Source organism: Mustela putorius, unplaced genomic scaffold, assembly GCF_011764305.1.
Source record: "Mustela putorius furo isolate JIRA1106 unplaced genomic scaffold, ASM1176430v1.1 tig00000421_pilon_pilon_pilon, whole genome shotgun sequence".
Taxonomy (NCBI): Eukaryota; Metazoa; Chordata; class Mammalia; order Carnivora; family Mustelidae; genus Mustela; species Mustela putorius.
Window position 1 is genome coordinate 1113507 of NW_025421375.1, and position 25978 is coordinate 1139484.

Genomic DNA, 25978 nt, shown 5'->3' on the forward strand with positions numbered 1-25978 from the left:
ATAATGCCCTTAAGGTCCATCCACGTTGTTACAAATGGCAGGATTTCCCTGGTGTTTTGTTTGTTTGTTTGTTTATGGCTGAATGATATTCCACTGTATATATATATCCACTCATCCATTAGTGGACACTTAGGTTGTTTCCAAGTCTTGGCGATTGTAATTAATACTGCTGAGAACATGGAGATCAAATATCTTTTGAGTTAGTGTATTAATTATTTTTGGATATATTTCCAAAGAGGAATTGCTGGATCATATGGTAGTTCTATTTTCAATTTTTCAAGGATCCTCCCTACTATTTTCCATAGTGGCTCTACCGATTTGCATTCTCCCAGTAGGGAACACAGGTTTCCTTTTCTCCCCATCCACACCAGCATTTGTTTTCTCTTACCTTTTTGATAATCCCTATTCCAGATGGCCAGATGTGAAGTGATAGCTCACTGTAGTTTTAATTTGCTTTTCATAATGACTAGTGATGTTTATCACTTACTCATGAGCTTGTTTCACTTTTTTGGGGAGGTAAGAGAGAAATGTCTCTTCAGATCTTTTGTCCATTTTTTTTTTTAAATTGGGTCATTTTATTTTATTTGCTAATGAGTTATATGAGTTCTTTATATGTTTTGGATATTAACCCCTTATCAGGTAATATGGTTTGCAAATATTTTTTCCCATTCCATAGATTGTCTTTGTTGATGTCTTTTGCTGTGCAGAAGGTTTGTAGTTTCATTTAGTCTCACTTTCTGTTTTTTATTTTGTTGCTTGTGCCAGAAGTGTCATAGCCAATAATTCATTAACAAGACCTCTGTCAAGGAGGTTTTTTTCTTTCTTTTCTTCTAGGAGTCTCATGTTTTCGGGTCTTATGTTTAAGACTTTAATCCATTTCAAGTTAATTTCTATGGGTGGTATAAGATATAGGCAGATCCAATTTCTTTTTTTTTTTAATATGTGAATATCCAATATACCAACCCCATTTATTGAGAAGATTGTCTTTTCTCCATGAGTATTCTTGGCTCCCTTGTCAAATATTAATTGACTCTACATGCTTGGGTTTATTTCTGGGCCCTCAATTCTGTTCCACTGATCTATTTGTCTGTTTTTATGCCGGTACTATACTGTTTGGTTACTATAGTTTTATAATATAGCTTAAAAATCAGGAAGCGTGATACCTTCTGCTTTGATCTCCTTTCTCAGGATTTCCTTGGTTTTGGGGGGTCTTTTGTGGTTCTATATAAATTTTAGGAATGTTTTTTATATTTCTGTAAAAACTGCCATTGAAATCTTGATAAAGATTGCATTAAATCTAAAAAAAAAAAAGATTGCATTAAGTCTATAGATGGCTTTTGGTGATATTGGTATTTTAACAAAATTAATTCTTTTGTTCCATAAATACAGGGTGTCTTTCCATTTACTTGTTTTCTTTGATTTCTTTCACCAATGTCTTTTAGTTTCCAGTACAGTGATCATTTATCTCCTTAGTTAAGTTTATTCCTAAGTATTGTTTTTAATACTGTTGTAAGTGGGATCTATTTTTTTATTTCTTTTTCAGAATTTTGTCATTAGTATATTGAATTGCTACTGATATCATATGTTAATTTTGTATCCCCCAACTTTCTGAATTCATTGATTATATCTAATCGTTTTTTAGTTGAGGCCTTAGGATTTTCTATATATAAAATCATGGATATTTTAACATTAGTAAGTCTTGCAATTCATAAGCACAGACTGGCTTTTCACTTATATGTTTTTCTTCAATTTCTTCCAACATTTTATAGTTTTCAGTGTACAAGTCTTTTACCTCTCTGGTTAAGTTTATTCTTAAGTATTTTATTCTCTTTGACACCACTATAAATGGCGTTTTCTTATTTCCTTTCAGATTGTTCATTGTTACTGTATAAAAATGCAACTGAATTTTGCATGTTGATCGTATATCTTTTGACTTTGCTGAATTTATTGATTAGTTCTTACAGGGTTTTATTTTTGTAGAATTTTTAAGGTTTTCTACATGTAAGATTATATCATCTATGAGTAGACATATTTTACTTCTTCCTTTCCAATTTAGTTGCCTTTTATTTGCTCTGTTTAGAACCTTCAGAACTGCACTGAAATGGTGATACAGAATGCAACCTCCCATTGTTCTTAAACACAAAGGGAAATTTTTCAGCTTTTTACTGTCATGAGGTGTGCTTTTCATTTATGGCCTTTATTACATTGAGGTAATTTTCACCTCTTCCTAGTTTGTTGAATGTTTTTATCATGAACGAGTGCTGAATTTTGTCCAGTGCCTTTTCTGCATCAATTAAGATCATCATGTGTTTTTGGCCTTCAGTCTGTAATGTGGTATATTTAATTGGTTTTCCTATGTCAAACTATCCTTGCACTCTGGGAATAATTCCTACTTGGTCCTTTTAAAGGTGTTTTTGAATCTGTTTGATAGTATTAGTTAAGGATTTTTGCATCAGTAATCAGAATTTGTAGTTTATAATTTTATTTCCCTGTCACATCTTTAATTTCAGTGTCAGGGTAATGATGCCTCATGAAATGACTTTGGAAGTATTCCCTCCTCTTCGATTTTTTGGAAAAGTTGAAAAGGATTGTGTTAATCCTTCTTTAAATGTTTGGGATAATTCTTCAGTGAAGCCATTTAATCCTGGACTATCTTGTTTTGGGGAGGTTTCTGATTGCTGGTTCAATTTTTTTACTAACTAGTCCTAGCTATAGGGGAAGAAAACATTCTCGTCAACACTCTTAGGATCCCCAGCTGTATCTGAAAATTATATGAACAAAACATATTAACAGGAATAAAGCATGCATATTTATTTAGCATAAGCTTTGCATGACATCGGAGCCTACATAAAGAAATAGGAAGAACTGAAGAAATGGCTAAACCCGAGTCTTTTTATGTTAGGTTTGATGAAGAGTAGACAGTCATGGAGGAATATGACAGGTCAAAGGGTATGACCTAAGTGTAATAAACTGGGGAAACTTAACAAGTCCTGTTTGTTCAGATTCTTCTCAGCATTCCCTTGTCTTTGGAGGTAAGAATGCTTTCCTGGAGACAGGGAGGGCACCTCTCACGTGAAAGTTTATGACCTGTTTCAGGAGAAGAATGAAGGAAAGCGAGCAGAGTGACCTTCCTGCTTCTGCTGTTTTCTCACACTAACTTCTTCAGCTTAAAATATTCAATATATCAAGGTGCTGTGGTGGGGGGCAACCTATCCTAAATGCCATCACAGGTCTATTTACATTTTTTTATTTCTTTATGATCTAGTCTTGGTGGGTTTTGTGTTTCTAGAAATTTACCCCTTCCATGTAGATTATCCAATTTGTTGGCATATAATTATTCACAGTAGTCTCATAATCCTTTTTTTATTTTTGTGGCATCAGTTATAACGTCTCTTCTTTAATTTCTGATTTTTCATATTTAAGGTTTTTTTTTCTTAGTCTAGCCAAGAGTTTGTCACTGTTTTTTTAAATCTTTTCAGGAAACCAACTATTAGTTTCATTGATTTTGTTTTGTATTCTCTATTTCATACATTTCTCTTCTAATCTTTTTTGAAATGCCCTCTTGCTGCAACATTGATTTCTCTTTCTTTTTCTAGTTCCTTGAGGTATAAAATTAGGTTGTTGATTTGAGAAATTTTTCCTTTTCTGATGGAGGTGTTTTTATTGCTATCAAATTCAGGGGTAAACTGAACTTTATTGATCACCATTGAGCTAGGCTTTATGCTACATGTGTATCTCATATAGTTCTTCCAACCATACTGCCCTCCTAATTAAGTGTATAATAAACATTATTTTATGGATTCAAAAATTGATGTAGAGGAAGTTATATGTCCAACTGCTCAGAATATAGGAGCTAATTAAGGGAAGAATTATATTTTATCCCTGTCTTTAAAGATCAAACTCATGTTCTTTATAGGGTATTACTCTGTCTGGGAGACAATTTCCCTACAGTGTGTCATTTGGAACTTCATAAGGATATAGAAAAGAAATTCCCAAAGATGCCCAAAGGGGGAAAAAAGTATATAAAATAAAACAAAATCTACTGTTCTTTAGTTGATTTTAGAGAAAGCATGTAGGTGAAATCTTTCTATTAAGTAGTATAAAAAATGTGTGAGCAACAATCTGTTAAAATCATCTGAATGGCTGATTCTTTGTAAATTAATGGAAAAGTGTCTCTCTTCTCAAGCTAAAACAAACAGGTACCACTAATTTTTATTTAGACTAGGCATAAAATTAATTGGGAAACTTAAGGGGTGAAAGGAAATGAAAATATTTAGGGCTTTTACATAATAAGAATCACATTCTTATTCTTGGTTAAAAAAATATATAGAATAAATGAAACAAGATGGGAGGGAGACAAACCATAAGTGACTCTTAATCTCACAAAACAAACTGAGGTTTCCTGGGGGGAGGGGGGTTGGAAGAAGGGGGTAGGGTTATGGACATTGGGGAGGGTATGTGCTATGGTGAGTGCTGTGAAGTGTGTAAACCTGGCTATTCACATACCTGTACCCTGGGGGTTAAAAATATATTATATGTTTATAAAAAATAAAAAAAATTAAAAAAATATATATATATTTTTTCTCCCCAGTTGTTGCATAAACTGAGATGTGATGTCCTAATTATAATAATCACACAGTAGTACCACATAGTATATTTCATCCAAGAATATCTTTGATCCAAGAACATCTAATCTCGCCACAGTCTATAACTAATTGAGTTTAACTACATCTCTCGGAAGTAGCATCAGGATATTATTTTAAAGGTGGTTATGTATATTAATGATGGCTAAAGCTGTTAAAGAAACTTGCTCCCGGTGAAGTGAATTAGGAGTTATTGGAAGTATTTCTTAGACATCTGTATTCTTGTTCCTTAGAATGGAGCAGTAGTCAATTTTTTTTTTCTAAAAGGAAGCATGAGAGTCTCAAATCATCTTATCATTTTATGAAATTTTTACTGCATTAACTTCTTTAAACTGATACAAAGATATAATTTAAAAAGGAAATCCTGCTTTAAGAATGTTTTTAAGCAGCACCTGGATGGCTCAGTGGGTTAAACCTCAGCCATAGGGCGCCTGGATGGCTCAGTCTTTAAGCATCTGCCTTTGGCCCAAGTCATGATCCTAGGGTCCCGGGATCGAGTCCCACATTGGGCTCCTTACTTGGCAAGAGGTCTGCTTCTCCCTTTCCTACTCCCTCTACTTCTGTTCCCTCTCTCACTGTCTCTCTCCATGTCAAATAAATAAATAAAATCTTTTAAAAAATGTTTTTAAATAGACTCATTTAAAAGAAAGTGTGTTTAGTAATTAAGTTAGTAATATTTAATATTATTGCACTGGAAAGGCATGTAACAAATTTCTTTTGTATCCAATTTAAAAAAAGCAGAATAAACACACACTTCGGAAAAACTTAAGTATGTCCCCAGATAAGGAGAACAAGTCAAAACTCAAGAGGAAAAACTCATTTGTCACGAGAATTTTAAAAAACAGTAAGACTGAGTTTATGGGTAGAAATGAAAGATCAAAAGAATTTGGAGTCAAGATCTCTGGACATTTCTGTGTCATGTGCTTAAAAAGCAAGCATATCCTTGAAAAGCACTTCACCCCAGCTTTCCTTCTGACTAAAAAAAAATTGCAAAGCCACCTTGCTTCACATATACAGATGAACTCTGAATTCTCAGCCTGATTCCCCCTAAAACTGAATCTATCCTTTTGATTCAGGAGAATGAAATAGTACTTGAGCCAAATTAATCCATTCCAGAAAGAGCTGAACATAAATTTTGACTGATGTCAAGAACCTGTAGTCCTTATCTAATTTCACTGTAGAGCCAAATTATTTTTTCTTTAATATTTTTTGCAGTTGGTAAAAATTAGTAAAATTTTACCCACACAAAAGATCAGGCCCAAAACACTGATGAAACCCCTTCAAGCTCTTTGGAGGGTGGCTCAGTGTCAGTACCCACATCTCAGCAGTGAGGTGTCAGTCTCATCAAGAACTTCTGTTCAAGACTATGGAATGCACCGGCACAGCATTTCCCAGACTTATCCTGGCTCGCCATACTAGCCAGGATATGCCTTCCAATTACCTCTCCACCTTCACTTCCCACCACATTCTAGACCCTAAGCCTTCTCATAAGTTTGCCACTTCCTGAGCATGAAATGAATTTTTACATCTCTAGATCTTTCCTTATTTTTTTCCCCTCACAGGTTCAGACTATAACGTCCATCTTGGTATAGCCCACACATACCCATCTCTCTATATCCAAACTATCTTTTTTTTATTATTATTACTTAACTGGCATGTCTTCCCCAAAGCAAATTAATCCATGCTTATTCTCTGCTATATTATTATATGCATATGTCCCTGTTACTTTCCCTTTCATAAATTTTCTCATTAAACATGTTTGTCGATTTGCCATGTACTAGAAGCCAGTTAGAAATTAAAATTTATGGGCAGGACAGACCCTCTGCACTGGATTTCATGCTTACCCCTTCTTTGTTTCCTATCTTTGTATTCCGTCACCACAGATGTGTTTGTTTCTCCCATATCTTGAAAAATTCTCTATCTTGAAAAATCCACTTGTTGATATGTAAATTCTTTCTACCAATGCAGCCACTTCCCAGACTCAAACTCTGAGATCATTCTAATAGAATGCTGTTGGGCACATGGAGGAGACTTCACCTCTCCATGAAAACTGTACACTTATCATACACTGTATTGGAGGGGCACATAGGTAGGTCAGTCTGCTAATTGTTTGACTTGATTTCAGTTCAGGTATTGATCTCAGTTGGCAAATCGACAAACATGTTTAATGAGAAAATTTATGAAAGGGAAAGTAACAGGGACATATGCATATAATAATATAGCAGAGAATAAGCATGGATTAATTTGCTTTGGGGAAGACATGCCAGTTAAGTAATAATAATAAAAAAAAGATAGTTTGGATATAGAGAGATGGGTATGTGTGGGCTATACCAAGATGGACGTTATAGTCTGAACCTGTGAGGGGAAAAAAATAAGGAAAGATCTAGAGATGTAAAAATTCATTTCATGCTCAGGAAGTGGCAAGCTCCATGTTGAGCACCATGCTGGGCATGGAACCTACTTTAAAAAGAAGAAAATGTGCTAAATTGGAGAATCAGGACATTTTAGGGTTGGAAGGAATTTTAAAATATCTCCAATATTCTCATCTAATGGGAAAATGGAGACATGGGAAGATTAGTTGACTTGTTACAAATCACAGATTCTTAAGGAACAAAGACTTAAACAGAAGTTTTAGTCAACCTTGCCATTCTTACTAACACATGCCATCAATGGGTAGTTGAGTCAGAGGGCATCATAGTTGTGAATAAAAAACAAATCAGCCATCATCTCTCTTTTAAATTTTTTTTGTATATTATTTTTGCTGAAAATGGTTCAGTGTAGATATAACTAGGACAATTTACATCATATTCAAAGGAGAACAACATCTTATATATCCAGATGAAATCATCCACATTAATTAGAGTAAAATTCTAGGAGAAAACTATATTGGAAAAATGAAAATGACATTTTAGACAACATTACATCCATGACTGTAACTAATTTCATTTAAAATAAATGAAACAATTTTTCAGAGTGGTATCATGCAAAGGGAAAGCTTCAATCCTGAAATTTCTGAAAGACTGAAGTTAGAAATACATAAATTTAATTACTGGTAATCTGTTGTACCTGAGATATCATTAAATTGTAGAAAATAAAATGTAAATAGCTCAGTAAGATTATGAGCACTAGATCATCACAATATTTGGTGCATACTGAATCAAAGGTAATCAGAGAGATAAATCCATAGGAAATAAAGACCAAATCCATTCCTTCCTCATAGAATTCACCTTGGTTCACACAGAAAAGACAAAAGATTATTTAGTCTAATTTGAAGTATTAACTTCAGGGTATGAGTGTTCTCTTATGCAATAAGGGTAACTTTTTCCCTAATAAATAGGATATAAGTGATTTAATAAAAGTAAAAAGGAGTTCAAAACCTAGGGATGGAAGTTGAACAGAAACCTTCCTCCTTAAAAAGGAACTTTTTAAGTTCCTTCACATTTATTTGCATTATTTATACTGTTTTGGGCCCATTTATGCCAGTTCTAACAAGATTTCTCTCTGTGGCTCTGTTATTTGATTCTTTCTAAGTACATTTTTCAGTAAAAAAATAAGACATGACTCACACAAATATAAAGCAAGCATATGGCTAAAATTTATTTAACTCTTAATGGGAACCATAAAGATGGAAAAGGTAGATAAAGAAAGAAACAGAGGAGCAGAAGGCAAATAGTCCATTAAGAAAGATATGTTGAGTTAAATTCACCAGGAATTGTCTTCATGTTTTTTAATACCTGTAATACTGGAAGCTTGACCACCTACTGCCTGAATTTAGCTTATCTGTTTTTATGAAACTCTGACTGGAACCCAGGCACACCCACTCACTTACTATGGCTGTGGTCCAGCAGGCTTCAACTAAAGCAATTGCCCAGGGGCCCCTAGAAAGACCCCCAAGAATAGCTTGAATATAAAAGACATCTCAAATTTTTCCCTTTGAATTTAGATTCCTCTTTTGGGAAGGCAAAATTAAAAGGGTTAAGTTTTATTAGATTAAGTTATTTGATTGAACACTGTCACATGTGCCTAGAAACAATAAATGGTTATAGTTTAGAATAAGAATACAGTACAATTCTAAATTATTCCCTTGTATTTCATATCAAGGGTGTGCCCAAGTCAATACAAAGCACAGAAAATGTTTCAGGTTAGATAAGGAATCTCTACTATCTGAGCAGATTTCATAGAAGAATAACATCTTACTATTTCTTGGTAGGAGCAAAATGAATTCTTTCATATTAATTTTTCATTCCAACAGAGGGAAAAAAACTCAAAATTAGTTTTAGCTTTGCATTAATATGTTTAGAAGTAATTTATTCACAAGTTCTTTTAAAAATTTATCTTCTAATAAATTCATTCAAAACTCAGCAAAGTTTACCAACATTTTTACACTTTTTACTGCTTTTCAGAATTATTCTTAGTAGAAGATATAATTCAGGGCAAATAAAGATATTATTTATTTATTTATTTTGTATTTACATCAGTTTTCTATATCAAGGTAAGTTCTATTCTTCACTATCTCCTCTCACATTCTGGAACAAACAATTTTGACAACAAAAATATTCCCCTCTTTGATAAACAAAAACACATTTTAGTTATAGTCCTTTGCCATGATTATTCCTAGAGAAGTCTCAACCAACCATATAAGCCATAATTTTACATCAAATTTACTAATCCTTTAGAGAAAAACTGGGGAGTGATCACTCCCTGCCATATAAAAGCATTTTAGCAGACCAGCAAAGCTTACACAACTATGTTATAAAATCTCCACAGCAAAAAACATAACCTTTCACACCTTTGTAAGATCGTGAAATTAATATTCATTAAAATGACCCAGAAATATAGCCACTTTAATATTGTTAAAATAAAAAACAGATACTCATAAGAATCGGTGACCCAGCTTTCATTTTGTCTTCCTTATATATTATACAGATATTAAGATTTTTATTAACTTATTTTAATACTAGTCTAAGTTCTAAAGTTAGTAAATATCTTGCAAATTATGTTCAAGCTGACATAGAAGGAAAAAATTACAGTTGAATTAAAAATATTAAGAATTCTAGGAGTGCCTGGGTGACTTGTCAGTTAAAGGTCTGACCCTTGATGATCAAGGGTTGTTGAGGTTGAGCGCGCATCAGGCTTCATGGTGCGCCTGGAGCCTGCTTGAGATTCTCCTTCTCTCTTTTCCTCTGCCCCTTCCCTCCCTCGTTACATCCATTCCCCCTCTCTCTCTCAAAAAAAAAAAAAAAAAAAAATTAAAAATTCTAATCCCATATAGAAAATACACAATATTTTCTTAATCTTAAACAATGTATGGAAGAATCATTAGCTTATCTCATCAATAAACTAGCACCACAGATTTAGGAAGTTAATATTAACCTAGTCTCTTTCACTAGAAAATAATACAAATCTCAAAAAATAAAATTAAATTATAGTTGACCCTTGAACAATACAGGTTGGGACTGTGGAGGCCCATTTAATATGCATATCTTTTATAGTACCAGTTTTCCTAATAACATTTTCTTTTCTCTAGTTGACATTGTAAGAATACAGTATATAATACATGTATAAAATGTGTGTTATGTTATCAATAAGGCTTCTGCTCAGTAGTAGGCAATGCACAGTTAAGTTTTTGGGGAATCAAAATGTATACATGAATTTTTGACTGTGCAGGAGTCAGCACCCCCAAATCCCCACATTGTTCAGGGGTCAACGATATATGTTTGTTCTCTATACTGACAAAGCAAGGAAAAGAAATTTAGCTATTTATAACCTAAAATTACCAACGCAGTTACTGTCTAAAGATTCACTTGGGTTCTGCTGTAAACATGCTTCTGAGTTAGCATTATCTATGAGAAATGTTTTTGTTTGTTTGTTTCCCTTAAAAAGGTCAGTACATTCAGTGTATCAGAGTTCAGTTTCTTTATTTCCCTGAAATTCTTGGAATACTAAATTTTTGCAAGTATTTATTAGCCTCTATATTTAGAAAAATCTCTGTTATCTTAAGAGACTTTAAAATTATCAATATACTCTAGAAGTGGGAAAATATATTATTTTCCTATCAATGAGCAATAAAATGTTTTTTTTCTGTTAAATGCACAGCCTTCCACAGAATTTGAAGCTTCAGTTCTACCACCTCAGGCACAGAGCACATTTTAGAAAACATAGAACCCACATTCTCAAAGGGTTATTTTTCTATTCAGTGGGAATGGAATATCCTCTACATAGATTTGAGCACACCAGACAAAAAATATAGACCAACTAACCGTACTCCATGTTGTCTCTCATCCAACAGAGAATAGATTCACATCATCCTAATATAGACATCACCTAATGATCCCATCATGAAATCAAATTGCCCATTAGTGCTATCCCAAATGGGGAATAATTTACAGATTATGTGACTTTGACTGACCTACGTGGCTCAGTATCCACCAGACCCTGGAACTGGCTGTTCGCACACATTTTACACATGAGGATTCAGTATCCACTTGTGGAAATGGATATGACTTAAACAGTGAGTTAAAGAAAACACTTAACTATTGGCTAAAGATCTGAAGCAATAGCAACAACAAAGCACACAAACCAGAATAGAAAGTACAAAATCAGAAGAAAAGAGAGTCTGGAGTCAATTAGGCAACTTCATTTAACTAGTTCTAACAGGTAAGCCACTCAGCCTCCAAATCTATCAAAGTATATTTTCAAGGAATTTTAAACATGGTTCTCATATGAACATAGAGGGAACACATGTTGGAGATTTAGTTAGCTCATTTAATGAAAGAACCAGCAAGATGATATCAACTGGCTCAGAAGAATTATGGGAATGTTTAATCTATTTTCTCAAAAAAGACATATGAAATTATTTTGTTGAGTTATAGACAAATTGTTTAATGACTAGTAAGACAATAAAACCATAACCTTTGAATTTTTTTCAATTGGAGAGAAGTTATTTTCATGTCTTCCAGATACAAATCTACAAGTCAGCTAATAACTTCATGAATCTGAGCCAAAGTAGTAGTAAATTGCAGGTCACACAAGGTATATCCCCACAGATAATTAAATAATGTTTTGGCTATGATTCAGCATATCTTTGAAGACCCCTTCAAACTGTTTATATATCTTCAAGTTTACTTACTCTTTGGCTATGTACAGTCTAATGATAAATTCATCAAAGGCTTTCTTGACTTATATTGCAGTGTTTTTGATTTGAAGCATTTCCCTTTGATTCTTTCTTCAAGTTTTCATTTCTCTGTTTATATTACCTGTCTGTTCTTGCATGATGTCCAGTTTTTTCTGTAAACCCCTTATTATATTAATTGTAGTTATTTTAAATTCCCAGTCTAATAATTCTAAAGCCTGTATCATATCTGAGTCTGGTTCTGATACTCTCTTTGTCTCTTCAGACTTTGTTTTTGCTTTGTAGCATGCCTTGTAGTTCTTTGTTGAAAGGTGACTATGGTGTAAAGGAACCAGAATAGGTAGGTTTTTAGTGCAAGGTGTTACATTTATCTGACTAGGAGTTAGACTGTTTATTGTTTGCTGTAGCAGTAGGTGTCAGAGACTAAAGTTTCCTCTAGTTATTTGTTTATGTCCATTCTGTTTTCTTTGGGTTTTCCTAGAGACTCCCGAAGGAGAGTCTGAAGTCTGTGATACTTTTAGCTGAAATCCTCTGTTAGTACCCAGGAGCCCTGTTGTCATGGTGATAAGTTGTGGGGAAGAAGAAGCCTTCTGTGGTCCATGATTAGGTCTCAATTAATGAGCTTGAGTTGGATGTTTCCCTTCCCCCACAAGCTTAGGCTCTGCAAAAATCCTAGTACATTAGGCTCTGGTAAAATAGTTTGCCTTGAGGACAGGCCTTGTTAAGAAGAACAGAGGGCTATGGGCATATTTCAGAATGGTATCTTGTCCCCTCTCCCTGCCAGAAGCCTAGAGGACAGTGAGAACCTGGTGGGGTTCCTGAAGCTGATACTCATAAACATGTAGGGGTCTCCCTGAAACTGGACCTCTTGGAGTTTTTAACTCTCAATCTACTCTACACTGAACCTCCAACAATTCATCAGTTAGAGTTTAAACTGTTATCAGCTGGTATCAGCTCCACCTGGGGCCCTCTGATTCCGGACTTATGATCTTAGTAAGCCATAAGTCTCTGCATCTACCTGTTAATCTCCCAGTGGCAGCAGTTTGCCCCATGACCTCAGTTGTCTGCAGAATCTAAGAAGAGTTGTGGTTTTCAGTTTGTTCAGCTTTTTTTCTTATTGTGAAGGTAGGAGTGGTAATTTCCAAGCACTTTACAGGCCAGACTGGAACCATAATGAGAATAATCAGCCTCATCACCTATTTGTTGTAACAATGCCATTAAATTTATTAGACAAGTTAATGTGTAAGGCCATGGCACATACAAAGCATTCAATAAATGGCAGATGTGTCTAATTCTTAAAACTAATGAAACAAAATAAATGAGACAAAATAAATCACTGGACAAAACAGTCCATGTATTACCAGCAAGTGTTGAAATGTAGCAGGTGTTTCTCACTGGCCACTCTTCAGGATGTGAGATCACTGCTCTAACTAGTGTCATCTGGAAAGCCCCACCCAAACTTTCCCAGATGAAAATAGTCAGTGTTTGGGCATCATATACAAAACAAAATGATCTTCAGCATCACGAAGTGAAATATTTCCAACATTACCAAATTACCAACATTAGGTAAAAATGAATGATTGTATCAAAATGCCAGTGCCTCACTTATGTTTCCTACACAAAAGGACCTTTCTACAGAGGATTTTTTTTTTAATCATTTTTTTAAAAGATCTTTATTTATTTGAGAGAGAGAGAAAGAAAAAGATTGAGCATCAGTTGGGGAGAAGGGCAGAAGGAGAGGGAAAAGCAGAGTCTCTGCTGAGTAGGGAGCCTGATGCAGACTCCGCCCCAGGACTCTGAGATCTTGACCTGAACTGAAGGCAGACATTTAACCAATTGAGACATCCATGTGCCCCCAGAAGATTCTTTCTAAAGAAAATGGGATAACTGGCTCATAGGAGACTCTGAATAAAAGCGATTTTAATCCCTACCCTAATTTCCACCCTGCTCTCCCCTGGGGAGGCCAAATTAAAGGGAATTCTTCAATTTAAATGGAGAATTATGAAAAGCAAGATGACAATGTGGTAGAATCCTCAGTATTGAAAATTCAGCGATGTCAGCTTCATTAATCTGTTACTGTATTCTAAACTCTTAAAATTATATCTGAAAGCTATTACTTAAGTTTAGTTGATTATTTTATCATTGTATACCCTCCTTTTTATGACCCTCAAGTTATAGGGAATATGTTTATATGTGACCTCCACTGAAAGCATCATGTCTCAGATACCAGAGGTGTGGAATGTTGTTTCTCTTTCTAAATAAGGGGAAAAAAAGGTTGTCCTGTGGGGGATGTAGATGGCCCTCTCTTGAAGACCTTAACTTCCTTGAGCATTTTCTGTCTCTATCACTAAATATTTAATTACTCTGTTTTCTTACTTTTTTTTTCCCCCCAAACTGTAAAACAGTGAGTCAGTAGAGTAGCATTCCATGGAGATGGTGGTCCAGCATCCGTTACCCAAAATCATCCACAATTAGACAGATCTGTAGGCCCTTTTTCCATCAAGTGTCCATATACCAGCACTGGTGTATTAGTTGTTCATGCTGAATAACAAATACCCTGAAACTTAACAATGTAAACAACAGACATTTTACGACACAGCTTCTGTGAGTCAGAATCCTGGGCGCAGATTAACTGAGTGTCTCTGGCTCAGGCTCTCCTCACAAGTCTGCAACCAGCTTGTCGGCAGGGGATGCGGTCATCTCAAAGCTCAATTCAGGAACGATCTGCTTCCAGCCTCACTCATAGAGCTAGTAAGCAGTTGGCAGGCCTTGGCCTTGCTAGCTTGTGTCCAGTGATACGAGTTCCTTATCATGGAGATCTCACAATAGGACAGTTCACAGCCCGACAGGTGGTTCTCCTCAGAGCCAGTGGGAGCGTATACCCAGAACGGAAACCGGACCTTTTTGTAATCTTTTCTCAGAAGAGACATCCCATCATGCTTGTTCTATTCTGTTCCTTAGAAACAAGTTAATGGGCCCAGTGAACGCTCAAAGTCAGGGAACCACACAGGGATGTAGACACCAGGAGGGGACTTCTGGAAGGCTTCCAGGTTCCCCAGGCATACTCTGGAGACATGCTGGAAGTGCAGAATCCTGGAACAAGTGGACAGAACCTGAATTTTAACGAGACTCTGAGGTGACCGGTGTGCCGGTGAAGGAGGAGAAGCCCTGCACTCTGGAGCAAGGCCCGTGCTCTTTCTTCTGCCACAGGGGTGGCTTCCTTGTGGAAAGTTACTTACCCACTGATGCTCCTTCCCAAGGTGGGATCAGTTTTCCTCACAACTCAGTTCTCCCCTTTCCAGGAAGAGGAAAAAGTGAAAGTACTGAAATACCACAGTGCTGTAGACCGATTGGAAAGAGAGTAGGGAGCCTGAGGAAGAAATGGGGCATACGGACTGTGAGGAACAGATTGAATACCAGCACCAAGAAGCCCCTGATAGAGAAGATTAAATATCTGGGTGAGAGTGGATGTTTGAAACTAAGTTTAAAAAAAAAAAAGTTTACAGCCCTATTTCCCCAAATCCCTTAATCATGTTGCTGAGTAACTGCATTAAAAATGCTGTTTATAATGGTGGCTGTTTCTACTTGATTCAGCTTGGTTCTATGTGGTTCTCTTTATCAAGATAGAGAAGTATGCAGCATATGTTAGAAATATATCTGTTAAAAATTATAATATAAAAATGCAAATGCTTAAGTGAGTTTTAGATACATCACAATCCTCTTTCCAAGTATATTTCATGTCTCAATAATACTTAAATAATAATCTATATTCTGGGTGCCTGTCTGGCACAGTTGATTAAGCCTCTGAGTCTTGTTTTTGGCTCAGGTCGTGATCTCAGGGTCCCGAGATCAAGCCCTGCATGAAAGTTTGCACTCCGTATGGAATTTGCTTGAGTTTCTCTCTCCTCCTTCTATCCCTCCTTGCCATGCTCTCTCTTGGTCTCTCAAATAATTAGATCTTTAAAAAATAATAATAATAATCTACATTCAATTTGAAATCTTTCCATGGGAAACACTTTTTTATAATTTTGGTATAAATAGTTAAATTTCCTTCAAGTTATATTTAGTGGAAAGGACAAAATTACACTGAGTTTTTAATCCTGTATAGAAAAATAAAAGCCCTTGGGGAGAAATTAAACTCTCTAATCTACTTATCATTAAATTCAGCAGGTTAGGTAAAGCCCTTACTCTTTCAGTACCTTCAAGTCAGTGGCAAAAAAAATCTGATTTTTAAAAGATGAGAGAAGAGTAGGTTTTTCATATCAGCAGGTATATGAATAGGTATATGAAAACATGCTCAATATCACTAATCATCAGAGAAATGCAAATGAAAACCATAATGAAATATTACCTCACACCTTGTAGTATAGCTGTTATCAAAAAGAAAATAAATGAGTGCTGGAAAAGGGAACCCTGTGCACTCTTGGTGGGAATGCAAACTGGTGCAGCCACTATGGAAAACAATATGCAGTTTCCTTAAAAATTAAAAATAAGCTACCATACAATCCAGCAATCTCACTTCTGGGTATATATATCTGAAGGAGACAAAATCACTAAGTCTTAAAGATATCTGCACTTTTTATGTTCACTGCAGCATTATTTACATGAGCCGAGGCATGGAAACAATCTAACTGTCCATCCCTAGATGAATGGGGAGGGAAGATGTGGTGTATATATACACAACGGAATATTGGTCAGTCATAAAAAGAAGGAAATTCTGCCATTTGGGACAACATGGATGATCCTTGAGGACATTACACTAAGTGAAATAGAGAAAGACAAGTACCGTATGATCTCATTTGTATGTGGAATCTAAAAAAACCAGAAGTCTCAGATGCAGAGAACAGTTTTGTGGTTGCCAGAGGGAGAGGGTGTGGGATAGGTGCAAAGGGTGAAAGTGGCCAAAAGATACAAACTTCCATTTACAAGATAAATACGTTCTGGGGATGTCATGCACAGCATGGTGGCTGAAGCTAACAATTAACAATACTGTATTGTATATTTGAAAATGGTTAAGAGAATAGATCTTAAAAGTTCTCATCTCGGGGCACCTGGCTGGCCCAGTCAGTAAGGTAGATGACTCTTGATCTCGGGTTTGTGAGTTCGAGCCCCATGTCAGGTGTAAAGATTATTTAACAATAAAACCTTTTTAAAAAGTTCTCATCACAAGAAAAACAAACAAACTTGTAACTATGCAAGGTGATGAATGATAACTGAACTTATTGTGGTAGTTATTTCACAATATGTACATATCAGTCATCATGTTGTATACCAAAAGCAAACACAATCTTGTATGTCAATCATATCTCAAAAAGCCTTAAATTATGCATAGTAACCTAAAAATTAAGAAGTTATATGAAAAAAAAGGTTATAAATGCTCAAAACTCATCACTTTTTAACTATTTTACTATTAATAATTTTCTTGAGGTTATTTAAAATATGTACTTTACCCCTAAGCTGACAATATTACATAATGCTGTGCAACTGAGCATTTCTCCTCAAACTCAGATTTGGCATCACATTGGCAGCTTGAGATTAGCTATGGTAGGAGTATTGACAGCACAGAAACTGGGAAACACCATAAATCAGAACTTAATTTTTATCTGGTTGACTGTCTTAAGACAGTGATGGAGAAAATGTCGATATTGCAGATTAAATTTAAAAGTGTGTCATGGGGCATCTGGCTGGCTCAGTTGGTTAAGAGTCTGACTCGGGATTTCAGCTCAGGTCATGATCTCAGGTGGTGGCATCAAGCCCCTGAGCTTTCTCTCTTTCTACCTCTGTCCCTTCCCCCAGTGCAGGTGGGCTTTCTCTCTCTCTCTGAAATAAATAAATAAATGTTAAAAAAAAAAAGTCAGCAAAAATGAACAAAGGGAGTTCTTTTAGAATCAATGAATTATATAAAATGTATAATAAAAGGTAACATACGTTTTAGTGTGATTTGTAAAGTGTGTGCTATCCATCTATTCTATCAGCACGATTCCTCCTGAATGTATGTGTGTGGTTGCGTGTGTAGTTTTCCCAGGGAACCGGTTGTTAAACATTTAGCAGCACGCCACCGTGCGCATCTTCCTTCCTTCCCAGTGTAAGCCCAGCCACTGCAATCATGGAGGAGCACATCATATCTTCATCTTCATCTCCCATATAAAATCCCACCTTAAGTTCTAAATTGGAAAAACACAGATGCAGAGAGAACATTCACTATAATCCAGTGGAAATACTTCTTGTTGAGTCTTTGTTCATTCCTGTGAGCTGCTCTGCTACAAATGTCTGAAGTCCATTTTTGTTTCTTTGTTGTTTTTTTTTTTTTTTTTCAGTCTTCCCAAATGAATTTCTACTCAGGTCATTTATAGTCTCTTTCATGAGCCAGTGACACTTTGCATATACATGTTGGGAGCACTAGGGGAAACAGCTTTCATCATATTAGAGTGTGGACGAGAAATTGACATCACAGGCGTCTGAGTACTGGTTGGACTAGCACCTGATAGGATGGGACTGAAAATCTCCCGGGTCGTATTTTGGCGATCAGAGGACTGATCAGCAGAAACTGCGCAGAACTCAGGAGGAGGCCTGATGGCAGTAGTTTATGTCTAAGATTCAGGGGAGTCACCTGTGCCCCTTTCAAATAAACCAGATGCAGCTTTCTAATTTATCAAAACATCAGCTAACTGTGCTGATGACAGTGTTTTTGTGTATGGAGCTTGGTCTTGGGGGAAATTACTCTTCTATATATAAGGTTTTGGAAAAAGAGAACCGTTTTAGTTATTGTTCAGTTCCACATATAAACAACACAAATGGAGGGAGACAAAGCTGACTGATAGAAAAATGGGATCCTCTGTTGCCCAGTTAGAAAGAAATTTTGTTGTAAATTTTTAGCTGCCTGAGGAAACAGAGACAAGCTCTGGCAGAACAGCCCTTGTCAAGGGCCACAGGCTGCTCTCCAGAAGCATTTGAAACCAAGAGCAGTGGGCGGACATGTTGTACAATGTCTTCTTGAGCTGCAAAGAGACAATAATTTCCTTAGAGATCCTCTGAGAATAAAGTTAGACAAATGCTTTATAAATACAGCTCTTAATAAGATTGCTGGAAATTTTAAGGATAGGTAGGCAGAAAACCTTCTGTGATCATCAGATTGAGAATGTGGTGAATTTGGAGAGGAAGATTTGGACTCAATTCGGTTATGCAGAGGGAGCACACAAAGAAACTGGGATAAACAACTAGAAAAATAATATTCCAAGCACAATTATAGCAGCCTTTTAATAAGATATAAAAATATGTTAATTTATCTGTAAATTTAGAGATAAATATGTTTTTTAAAAAAGGCCTTCTGTCAATTACAAATCTGAAGAATTTGTTGCTCTGAATTAGAAACTAGGATTAGAGTCTCACATTAAAAGGCAAACCTAGGGGGCGCCTGGGTGGCTCAGTGGGTTGGGGCGTCTGCCTTCGGCTCGGGTCATGATCCCGGAGTCCTGGGATCGAGCCCCGCGTGGGGCTCTCTGCTCAGCAGGGAGCCTGTTTCCCTGTCTCTCTCTCTCTCTCTCTCTGCCTGCCTCTCTGCCTACTTGTGATGTCTGTCTGTCAAATAAATAAATAAAATCTTAAAAAAAAAAAAAAAAAGCAAACCTAGGGGCGGCCTGGGTGGCTCAGTCATTTAAGCATGACTTAGGTCATGATCCCAGGATGGTGGGATCAAGTACAGCATTGGGCTCCTTACTCAGCAAGGAGCCTACTTCTCCCTCTGCTCATGTTCTCTCTCTCTCTTTCTGAAAAATAAGTAAAATCTTTAAAAAATAAATAAAAGGAAAATCTAATCTGGTGTCCTTTCTTCATGTACATGATTATGAATTTATAAAGTAGTCTTTCTCCCTTCTAATTCATATTACAGCTTGCTGGACATTTGGAATTTAGGTCATGGCTATTGTAGATTTTATATTAGAAGTATATAATAACTAGGAGATGGCCTGCTTGTATCTGACTAGTTGATTCTCTTAAAAGGATAAAAATGGTGGAGGAGAGGTTTATGAGAGACAGGAGTACATGGTGCTATCCAAGCTTCCTATATGCCAAGATAGAGTGAACACTGCTCCTATTTGGAAGATACGTTCCACAGCTCACATACATGTTTCCGTTAATAAGTAGGCATATGAAAGATGGTACATATATTTATCCTGGAGCAGAACACAAATAAGATTTTTTTTAACTCAAATAGCAAGAGCCAAAATTAAATATTACCATTACCACACAATTTCTGATAAGGAGATTAAAATCCACAAAGAGCTCAAAGTGCTAGCTTTGGCCATGAGTTTTCTAGCTAAAGATTTTGCTGGACCTGTTGAGTAGCAAAATTATTGTTCTGTCTCCTCCATAGCCCACATGGTTTCTTCAAAGCAGAGACAATTTAGTAATCAAATGCTTTGATTGAATGACAAAAGAACCAGAGACTATGTCAAAATGGAGGAAAATCCTGAGCCAATCTGATCTGCAGATTCTTTATTTTCTTAAATAAATCCTCGACATGAAAAGCAGACAGAAGAGATAGGTGGTTCCTCAGTCATCTTAACTCTTCAATACCGGCAGAAATGAGCCTCCATGGAGACCTGGGGAGACCTTTGGATCACTGGAGCTGAGAATAAAACCTTGTCATTTGTCTTCTTGGATACAGAGGCTGAGATCCCATGTGCCAAGGCATTTTGCCCAGATGTCACAGGCAGAGAGTGACAGTGGCAGACTAGAACCCTATACCGCATTCCTGGGATAGCACCACAAAAGAAGTTGACTTGTTCAGCAACTCCCTGATTCATTGAAAATTTGACCACCTTTTCTCCTTCTTGGATTCCATTATGCTAATTTGTAATTTTTATCTTCTTTCAACATTAAAATGATAGCCAGGAAGAAAACACAGATCTGGGAAATATTATTAAGAATATTTGTTCTTTCAGGATCCCTTGTTTTAATTTCTGCCATATACCCAGTCCACTACTTGTCTAAAAATGATAGGAAATTTCAGCATTCACCTAGTCTGGAAACCTGTTACTAATCCTAAAGCATGAGAGACCTCAGTTAAGTATTAAAATGAAACACATCACAATACTGCAAGGGCCAGAGTGGGGGCAGGGGTGGTGAAGGAAAAGAGGAAAGAACATTCACATCTCCTTGGATCAATGGTGCAAACATTTTCTTCCTTCCTTCCTCTCTTGCTCGTTTGTTCTTTCTTTCTTTTCTTTCTCCTTTCTTTTCTTTCCTTCTTTCCTCCTTTGTTCTCTTTAATTTTCCTCTCTTTTTTCTTCCATTCCCTGCTCTTTCCTTTTTCTTTTTTTGTCAATGTCCTGTTTGTTCCCTTTGTTTAACTCATTTCATCAAGTGTTTACAGATCCCTGTGTCTCTGCCAAGACCAACACCAGGTATCACTTCGGAACAAACAAAATAATATTCACACCTGGAAGTCCATTCCTTTCAGAGATACTATCTCAATAATCTGTACATTTAAGCTAGCAATAGGGTGTTTGAATCCTGTACATGAATCAGAATGGAGTTGCATGCTGGGAACACTTCAGTGCTGAAATGCTTTTTTCAGAGCCGCCTTTCTCCTTCCACTCAAGCCAGATATCACTGACCCATAGCAAAACCCAAGGGAGGGGTATCCTTGACAGATGGTACAATCTGAAACAATCATTCAGCCCTTGAAGAACTACGAATTGAGCACCTACTATGTGCCAAGGACACTTGCAGGTCTTGTGCGCAGTGCAGTGAACAGAATAGACCAAATCCCCTGCATTCTGTGTTGCTTACATGCTCATGAGGAACACAAAAAAAAATACATAAACAATAAGCAGGATTTCGACTAGCCATAAGTACTGTGAAGAAAACAAACAAAGAAAACCCCAGAAATGTAGTATTAAACTAGGCATGGACACTGGATTCCATATCAATCAGGAAGGGGTTCTCCAAGAAGTGGACCTTAAACTTGGACAATGAAATGGACCTTACAAGACCTTAAGCGAAAGAACCAGTTTCCCGCTGAAGGGTAGGTGACTGTTTCCTTAATAGACGGCCCCACTTCATTAACAATGACATGAATAACAGTGAGGAAAGGTGGGGCAGCTACCAGAAACAGAAGCAACATTGTGATTTCCTTCTGTGGTGGATTGCTCAGACTTTCAAGGTTCATTTGCAACAGCATATCCACACCTTAGTTCCAGGAGAGAGTGGTGTGAGGCGGGGCCAGGGGATGGACAGGCAACCGTGTGAACTGGCTGGCCCAGCGCTCCCACAGTGGGCCGATGTTTACTCTCTCCCCAGGAGGACAGAGTTAGAAGTTAAGTCTGTAATCATTATCAGCCAGATCAACGTGTTCTAACAGACTCGTTTTCGTCATTCTCCCCACCAGCAGTGGTTCAATGGCCTGTGAATGTTTGCCTTCAGAAGAAAAAGATTTTTTCTAAATAAATCATTTCATGGTCAAAGGCAGCTTTTGTTACTTCATAGTCTGTTCCTCTGATTTGCATTGCTCAATAAGATTGAAAAAATTGTGTTTGATGCAGCCACTGTGTAACTCAGGCGAAAACTGCTGGAAAAAATTTGTCCCGGTTATGTTTTAACCCCAGAGTGACACAGTCATTGGGAATGTGCATTATAACTGCCGTAAGAGCTGAACTCTCACAGATCTAAATTTATGCCAGTTTAAAAAAAAAAAAATGATGCTTGGGTCAGATCTTAAGATATGTAATAATTGTTAAGACATTTTTTGCATGGACCAGCAGAAGGGGCTGGAATCAGCAAGTAGTGCTTAACAAAAGAAGAGGACCTTAGGAATGGGGAGGATTGGAAGAGGAAGACAGGAAGTATTCCAAGTGAGGAGACTAACAGGGAACACACCCATATCTGGGCTGGGACCAGAATATTTCCATGCGACAGGGCGGGGATGTGGACAAATGCAGCTGTGGCTCATTTGGGGGAGCTGACGGGAAACGGTCCCATTCATATTGCACCATGCCGACAATGGGCACAGCACGTTTTATCAGCTGCAGATGCCTAACAGAAGAATTTTGTAAGACTTTGGCTCCTATTGATTTTCTAGGCTCCTCAGTAGACCTAGACGAGTTGTTGGTGTATAAATATTTGTTGTATTACATGTAACCTGAACAGTATGTTGATGGCTCATGGGGTGTGCAGGTAAGTTTGAACATAAAGACTGCCAGAAAGCCTCCTTTCTTAATACAATGTCACTGCGAGGTCCCTGATAGAACAGTGTCACCGAGGCACTGTGTAACAGAAAGAAAAACATCTCAAAATGTAATAAGTTAACATTTTTCTGTCCATAGACACGTCAGAGACAAATGATTTTCACAGTTACGTTGTATACAGTTTGTTTATGGTGCTTTTTTTAGAGAAGACAAGGAAGTCACTCAAGTCCCTTTATGTAATAGTCTAGCAAAATTGAGAGTTTTAAGATCATACCTTATGCTTTTTTAATGCGTATTTATACATGACCTGTAATGTTACATTTCTGAAGTCATTGGTGGAAGTTCCATCTTCTCCTAATGTTTGTCCATCACATTCACTCAACCCAAAGTTCACCTTCGGTTTTGGATTAACTCCTAACCAGGAAATATTTTTATAATATGAATGCATACATTTGAAGACAATAGGCTCCTTTCTTCCTTAAGGCTTGAGTCACTCATAACTTAATGTCTTTAAGAATTCTAGAAACCCACACATCTGAATTAGCCTTGGATCTTAAAGAAATAATTAGCAAGGCCCAGCTTCTTAGGTTAAAGACCCCAACTGAAAAAAAAAAAAGGAAATCTATTTTTTTTTAATTTTATTTATTTATTTGTCAGAGACAGAAGGAGAGAGAGCAAGCGAGCATAGGCAGACAGAGAGGCAGGCAGAAGCAGAGGGAGAAGCAGGCTCCCTGCCAAGCAAGGAACCTAATGTGGGACTCGATCCCAGGACCCTGGGATCATGACCTGAGCCGAAGGCAGCCGCTTAACCAACTGAGCCACCCAGGCGTCCCGAAAGGAAATCTATTTTAAATCATAATGAATGTGACCTCTGGTGGCCAAATATATCCCTGATGGCCAGTCCAGGTGCATTCTAGCACATCTCTTCACTCACAACAAGGGCATGGGCAATCATGAGAGTTCATGGAGCCTTACCTCTCTCCACCTTCCACAGAACCACCACACTCTTGATGTTAGCAAACGTTCCCGTTTAATGGTAGGATCTACAAAGAAATTCTGCTTTGTGCTGTGAAGACAGATTTCTTTGAAGTAGTATAGAACTGTCAGAAGGACTATACACCTAGAAGGCATCTGAGGGAGTTCTAGAACTTTCTCAGAGTTAATATACCAAATTTGATTGGGCCTTCCCCTGACATATCTGAGGCAAATAATCAGATCTAAGGAAGACATCTGAATGCTTCATCTTGTAAAGTAGAACAGAGTAGTGTGATAGCATCCTTTGGATTCAAGGACTTTTTTAAAGCAATGTAGTTCTTAAAAACAAAAGCATTATTTAGAACTAGATATATTTCCATATAGTCAGAGAGAGTGCAGACCTCTTCCATACTCTTCTGTGGATTTCCATTTCTTCACCTGTATAATAGGGATAGAAATAATACCCTTGGTCTAAGGATGCTACAGTGTAATGAAGGTTGGAATCTGCATAATGATTTCCAGCACATCATCATTCAGAAACTAGGAGCTGCTACAGTGATGGTGATGATGATAATTCCTTAATTACTACACATTTCTCTTCGCCCCACCTCATAGCATCTACATTCCTATACTCAAGTTAATATGGATAAACTATTAATCTGGCCAGAGAGAGAATATACTTGTTACCAGAGAACCTGACCTTCAGCATGATTCTTCCAGGCAGTGGAGTTAGGGTCAGGTGTGCAGTGGGAGTTTTAGTTTCACTGTCCCCTTTGGAGCAGGGAGTGAGTTCTTTGATTATGACTTTTGGCATTGGCCAGCAGTTTTCAAAAGATCCGGAGATCGAGTGAATTTATATTTGATTCTGTGCACGTAAAGTTATGCCCTGCAGAAGAGAGAACCCAAATGAATTTTGAGTCTCTCAAAAATGTAGAATAACTGACATGTCTTTGCTCTCTCTGCCTTACCCACAGGTTAACCTCAGAGCAACAGATGTCAGGCTCATGCGCCAGTTGCTTGTTATCAATGAGAGCATTGAGTCCATCAAGTGGATGATTGAAGAGAAAGCCACCATTACCAGTCGAGGCAGCAGTCTGAGTGGGAGCCTGTGCAGTTTATTGGAGAGTCAGAGCACCTCCTTACGTGGCAGCTACAATAGCCTCCATGATGGCAGCGATGGGCTGGATGGCATCTCCGTGGGGAGCTTTCTGGACACTTTGGCAGATGATGTCCCTGGCCATCAGACCCCATCAGACTTGGACCAATTCAGTGACAGCTCCATAATAGAGGACTCACAAGCCCTGCACAAACACCCCAAACTGGATTCTGAATACTACTGCTTTGGCTAATGACCCAGTTTTTTGCATGGGATTGGTGTGCAATTAACTTGTATTTATCCTTCTCCGCTGCTATATTTTTGGTGTGATTTTTTTTATATGACAACCTTTTTAAAAGAAGCTTATTTTGAAACTGCTTGATGATAATTCTGTTGCTTCTAATATTTCTCATCTGGACTGATTTATCTTTCTCTCTTGCATCTCTGTTTTTATTTATTACAATGATTTTTCTCCCTTCTACTACAGTGGCACAAATAAAGTAGGGGGAAAAAGAATAAGCAATAATTAAGTTTTTGCTTTTGTTTTCAGGGCAAGGGGTCAGGGATTACAAAAAAAAAAAGGTCTTTGATAAATTTTGCAATAAAACAAAGTCTGATAACAGCTAATTTTGTTGTTTGTATTCTTAAATGATGAAAAGTTTCATTTTCCAGAAGATACTGAGGTTCATTATTGAATAGTAGGTTGAACAAAATAGTTGCAACAAACTTAGGCATTATTTCTAGGCAAAAACTTCCTGGTATAAAGTCAACAGTACTGTTAGTCACACACCTCTACACAACAATTTTTTGGAAGCCACAACTGTATGCGATCCGCTCACTTCAACTTTGACGTCATACTTTAGATTGTACTTTTGTCATTAGTGATTCTAACTCAAATGATAGAGGCTTAGTTGTGTAATAATAAATTTCAAAGAATAATTGAGAT

General features: G+C 37.0%; 1 protein-coding gene across 1 annotated transcript in view; it reads left to right on the forward strand.

Moving 5' to 3' along the window:
• Positions 1–25659, forward strand: part of LURAP1L (leucine rich adaptor protein 1 like) — a 49914-nt gene extending 24255 nt beyond the window's left edge. The window contains exon 2 of the mRNA XM_004765757.3: positions 24911–25659. Coding sequence (XP_004765814.1) covers positions 24911–25285 — 375 coding nt within the window. The 3' untranslated portion in view covers positions 25286–25659. The remainder of the gene's footprint in view (positions 1–24910) is intronic.
• The last annotated feature ends 319 nt before the right edge of the window (positions 25660–25978 follow it).